Below are 6,065 nucleotides of genomic sequence, written 5' to 3'. Positions count from 1 at the left end.
AGCAAAGTCATATTTTGCATAGTCGTATTTCGTTAACCGTTGTGTGGATACCGATCTCAATTCATTCTATATATTAGTCATATCACCGATGCTATTGTTTGGGCACTGTTGTCATATTACTTCAGCTGTTGTATTGACAATATCTTCACATTTTATAAGTTGTTGTGAAGACACCGTCTTCTGGCGTCATATGGTTTCTCCGGAGCGTCAACACAAAGCAACAAACAGCGTCCTACTTTAACTGTTACTCAACCAACCAACCATTAGATATATTTGCATTTGAACATCCATTAAAATGTTTGTTTGTTTTACTTTGGTATTTGTCGCCTCATTTGAATTCAAATTTTAAACATTGTCCATGCGTTCAACAACGAAAGTAATTTCGCATCTAACATGCTGCATTTTACATTATTCAACTACTGACAACTATTGACATCAGAACTAGTTTTAAGTGAACAATCGACATCCTTTTGCTTATTTTTTTTTATATTTGTGATATGTGTACTTTTTTCATAACCGTTAATGCCGAAGAATAATTCATTTGCAAATCTACCCTTGCGACTACCTTTAGTTAACATATTCCCTGCTTTATGAAATGATTCTTGTTATAAAACCAATAAGTGTTTCGATGTGACGTAACGATGACTAGTACGGTATGTACTCTGTCACCTTCATTAGAAACACCCTGCCTGTCTGATACATTTATTTCGCTCGGAAATTTACGCTCGATCTATGCAAGGTTAAACTTAACGGTTGGCCAACAGACAATGACCACGAAAAAAGCTGTAGGTCTGTACGTTTGTTAACTTCAGTGACGAGATTGTGTATGACGTTATTTCCTTTGATGTGTATGATTCAATGAGATGGATGGTATATGTTAGCAGTGAGAGGTAGAAAGTGATGAAAATAACTATATCACTATTTTTTAATTTTCATAACTATGTAATAAATTAGATAAAAAAAATAAAGCTTGTTTAACTTATCTAGGTTTAAGTCAGGTCTATGAAAATTTCATTATGTCTATAGGAAATCAATATCACATTTGTATATCGTCTTTGGTGAGTGAGTTATTAGAATGACAATACTTACCAACGTATGAAAACCAACGACCATGCCTTAAACATGGTTCTTGGTAATTAAGAAATAATCACCTTGGTGCCATAATTATGAAACAAAAGTTTTATGGCATAATAAGTGTTATTAGATATGAAGCAACACAATTTTCAGCATGCGATATTTAAATTAGGTTGTTCTTGTGTCTCGTAATACCTAATTTTCATTTCATCATCAAACCGATATTATATGTGATGGCACAAGATCTGGACACTGGCTGCAGTCAGTGGTCAAACTGCGCCAGTTTAACGTGTATATGTATATTTTTAAGTACACCGGTGTTCGGAGATGACAAGCCTACATGAAAACAGGTGGTACAGATTGCGTTTTCTATTATCTATCGACGTTAGGGGGACTGGCTATCAATATTTACCTGAGGGTTTAGCTAACAGGTGTATTCCAAACTTAATAAGGAGTTACCATTGCCTGTATATTGTGCATATTGATGACTTGATATCCGCGATTTCTTGTCATTAAAGCTGAAAAGTTTGTGGGTTTTTTTTCCCATCTCTTCCGACTGTCGTTTCTAAGGAAGTGCTCCGACATTTTTGTTTGTCCTTGCTTGGTAACGTGTATGGGTCTTTTTACAATTCATAAGGGAAGTAAAAAAGGCGGAAAAAATGATATATTGAATTAAAGGTCCAATTTGCCAACCCGCTGCTCTATGAAAAATCTAGGGTGAAAGAGAGAGAGAGAGAGAGAGAGAAACAAAACCACAAACAAAATGTATATGTATATTTTTACAATTCCACTGCAAGTTCCTCTATAAGCATTATCATAAGAAATAACGTTGATCAGGCTATGAACGCAATTGGATCAGCGTCATTTTTAAGTTTCTCCTCCCTCATCGAATACCATGGCATAACCCTCAGAAGCAAACATGTAGGTGACGTTAGACTGTTTATCTCGTTTGCACTGACGACAGAGACTTTTCAATATTGTATTTAGGTCAATACCAGCTATGTAAAAACATCATGTGCATTTTTAAATATAAAGATTCAACAGCATTTTTTCAATATTCATGCGGGTATAATCGCAAATCTGTTACATACATATTTATCATGAAGCTCCCTTATTGAATATGAATGTAACAGATTTGTATTCATACTAGCCTGAAATTGCCACTCAATCATTATCACTAAAGCAATCTCCTGACTCAAACAATATCTCTGATCATGAATAAGATTTATTTACCAGGTGTAGGTCTCTTATGTATTGATCTGATAGATATGGTCTGCCAGGAAAACTTCTTCGATGACTTGACAATTATCTTACTGATAGAAAAAAAAAAGAATTTCACAGAAGGTTCATATTTTTAAATGAATTCGTTAATACTTGTTCGCACGTGAAATAAGGCTTAATATGAATTATTAGATTACTTATACCACCTTGCATAAAATACAAAAAACACGAAATCACATTTTTCATTACATGTTACACGGTAAAATAAATATTTTTTCACCATGTTCTACTTCATTTTTAATATTCCGACAAAATACATGCACACTTGTCCATTATTTCTTGAAAAGTAACGTTAGATCGCAGATAGAGGGTAGAATATATGATATTAAGAAATCAAATAATGTTTTTTGTGAAGATGAGTATTTATTAATTAATTAACATATTTTCCGACAAATGTGCAAATAATGTGGTACAGCAGATTTTATTACGATCGAGGATGAGTATTTATTAAAACAACTTCAATCCTATATAATCATGTAAGTCATCTTATTTATTTGTTTAGATATAATTTTTTAACAATTAACTCTTGTGTTAAAGGGGCATCACGGTGAAGTAACTTTATTTTTTGTCTTTTTTTCAAATACTACATAAACATATCAAGTGAGACTCCTTATGGAAAATAACGGTCGCATTTGGCTGAAATAGATTCATAAAAATGATTAAATCTAAGAAAATCATCGGTATTTCTACCTGTCTGACCAACGTTTTGTTCAGGGATTTCCCTCTACTAGCGCATGCGCATAGCACACAATTTCTTTGTAAACAAAATGACTTGCCGTGTGAAGTAAGAGAAAAAAAAAGTTGTACCGTGTCAGCTACGAAACGAAAAGTTGCCAAATAGTCAAAAGATAGCGCAAGGAGTACGTTACGGAATCATTATTGCAGGTGGGCAGTATTCAAAGGAGAAAATAACTGCCGTAGCAGTTAGTACGGTGCATGTATTCTTCCGGATAGCCGGTTAAGCTGAAATGGAATCGACAGAAATGCTAACGCTGTTTATGTTATGAATAAATATCTAAAACTATTAAGCTCGCTAGTATCTTTGTCTGAGTTTGAACACAGATGAACTTAGTTTAATATGTTAATGGGCATGTATTGGAGAGAGTTTACTTTGTGTTTCTATACTTATTTGAGGTTTCTCTTGTGAAACCAATTTCTATTATAAATACATACCACAGTCATAAAAATGCATATTCCAACCTTACTTGGCTCTTTACATACGTAAATAAAGAATTTTCTCCCCATGGGGAACCCCTGGAAAACCCACCAATCAGACGACAGTATTCACGCACGTGATCAGACACGAAGCCATGCTTCCCACTTCATAATTCCAAAGCCCAAAAAAGCCAAGGAGACAAGGGGAGGCTGGAATGGAACTCACCTGATGACTGTGGTAAGTATTTATAATAGAAATTGGTTTCACAAGAGAAACCTCAATTCTGTTTCAAAATACGTTACCACAGTCATTGTAATGCGAATTCGACTTACCGCAGTGGTGTCTCCATGCAGCGATGAAGGGTTCCAACAATAGGACCCATACCCCCGGAGGAAAACTTCAAAATACCTTTTCTTTTGTGACACAGAGCCTGATTACGACCAGCGTTCCGGATCACGCGGAGAAGACATAATGAGGGTTATGCAAAAGAAGAGGGAGGACAGACAACGGACTGGGCACCCACAAGAGGGCCCAAAGAATACAACCCGTAAGACTGTCCCGACAAAGATCGGAGATAGAACTCCGTAAACGTAGAATGACCCCTCCAAACAGCAGCTGTCATGACCTCAGCGTAAGAAGAACCATTAAATAAGTGCCCCCCCCCCCCTCTCTCTCTCTCTCTGCTGTTCTGGCCAAGTAGTAACGCAAGGCCCAAACTGGGCAGAACAGGCGATATCAGGACACAAGCCCTGGGGTGAAACCGGGAACCTGTTTCTTAGCTAAAAAGGAGGGATCAGTGGTCACTGAGACCGAAGAATGGCCAGCCGAAAAACGAAGACAAGAAGGAGATCTGCTGAAAGCATGAATCTCGCTTCTGCGGCGACCGGAAGCAAAGGCTATCAAGAACACAGTCTTGAAAGTAAGAAACTTCCGATCCGTCGACTGGAGGGGCTCGAATGGCGCCCTCAACAAGGAATCTAGCACCAGTGCGCGGGAAGTCCACCGAAAGCCGAAGCAACAGAGGAAACCAAGGTTGTCGAGGCCAGAGCGGTGCGACCAGCAACACAGTACAAGGGTGTAGAAGAATCTTCTCCAACACCCTGCCCACCAGATTGAAGGGAGGAAACGCATACGCGTACATTCCCGATCAGTCCTGGGATAGAGCATCCACCGTCATGGCCATAGGATCTGGAATCGGAGACACAAACGTAGGGAGTCGAAAGTTCAGGGCCGTGGCGAACAGATCCACATGGGGTCTGTCACAAACCAGGCAAAGAGACCGGAACACCGAACGCTTGAGGGTCCATTCGGTGAGAACCGGGCTCCGAGACCGAGACAGAGTGTCGGCCAGAACATTCAGACGACCTGGAAGGTGCCTCACCGTGAGATCGAGACTGATTTCCTGACACAGCAACAGGACCTGGGTGGATAAAGCACACAGAGCCGGGGAACGGGTGTCCCCCTGGCGCTGCAGATAAGCCACCACAGTGGAGTTGCCTGTCGCCAGACAAATTGCCTTGCCCTGCAGGGAGGGTCGAAGACCCCGAAGGGCCAACAGAACAGCACGCATTTCCAGAACATTGATGTGTTCTGAAAGCTGTTCCCCCGACCACACCCCCGCCGACGTCTGACCGGAAAGGTATGCACCTCAACCAGTCATGGACGCGTCGGTGTAAAGGGTCATAGCAGGAGATGCCAGAACCTGAAGAACTCCTGCCAAGACATTGCTCTCGAGAGTCCACCAACGAGCTGATTCCTTCACCGACTCCGGCAGAGGAATGCACACATCCCACTGCCGAGACAACGGAGACCAAACTGATAGAAGGAACAGCTGGAGCGGAAGGATGTGAAGCCGACCCAAGGGAACCCCATCCGCCAGTGAATTCAGGTAACCGAGGAACCGAAGGAACTATCGAACCTGAACTCGCTCCATACCGACCAGAACGGAGACCAACAGAGAGGCCTTCTCGAACTTGGACGCTGGTGGAAGGACAAACCCCAGATCGGTTCTAAACCGATAACCGAGGAAAACAAAATCTTGGGAGGCGAGAACCTCCGACTTCTCCCTGGAAGGGATGAACCCTAGGCGGCACAGAACGCCCAGAACCGACCTCGTGCTCCGGGACAGGATAACAGGGTGTCGTCGAAGTAGATGTGTGCATCTACCACGAGACTGTGGAGGTGCCCCACTACTACCTGCAAAAACTTGGTGAAAACCAAGGGGGTCGTAGTGAGGCCGAAGGGCATAGCGCGAAACTGGTAAACCTTCTGCTCGAAAGTGAACCTGAGGAATTTCCTGGCCGACCTCCTGACCGGGATGTGAAAGTAAGCATCCTTCAGATCGATGGACGTAGCCCACATCCCTGGACGCACTGACGCAATGATGCGTCTTGGCGTTTCCATTTGGAAGTGCGGGGAATCGACGTACGTGTTGAACGTACTGAGGTCGATAATAGGCCTTCAGGCACCGGACTTCTTCTTCACGAGGAAGACCCGGGAGTAAAACCCTGAAGACCACCGGTCCGGTGAAAGTTCCTCGATCGCGCCCTTCGAG

The 6,065-nt window shown here is 41.7% G+C and overlaps 1 protein-coding gene across 1 annotated transcript; it reads right to left on the bottom strand.

Moving 5' to 3' along the window:
• Positions 1 to 4,658: 4,658 nt before the first annotated feature.
• LOC110457537 lies at positions 4,659 to 5,081 on the bottom strand. The gene has a single exon (XM_021508862.1). The coding sequence runs from the start codon at positions 5,079 to 5,081 to the stop codon at positions 4,659 to 4,661; it is 423 nt and encodes a 140-aa protein (XP_021364537.1).
• Positions 5,082 to 6,065: the final 984 nt, after the last annotated feature.

This window comes from Mizuhopecten yessoensis, unplaced genomic scaffold (assembly GCF_002113885.1).
Source record: "Mizuhopecten yessoensis strain PY_sf001 unplaced genomic scaffold, ASM211388v2 scaffold9207, whole genome shotgun sequence".
NCBI lineage: Eukaryota > Metazoa > Mollusca > Bivalvia > Pectinida > Pectinidae > Mizuhopecten > Mizuhopecten yessoensis.
This window is presented reverse-complemented; position numbering and strand designations above follow the sequence as displayed.

Coding starts and splice junctions, on each gene's coding strand:
- LOC110457537 (XM_021508862.1), bottom strand. CDS start 5,081: ATGCGTGCTGTTCTGTTGGCCCTTCGGGGTCTTCGACCCTCCCTGCAG.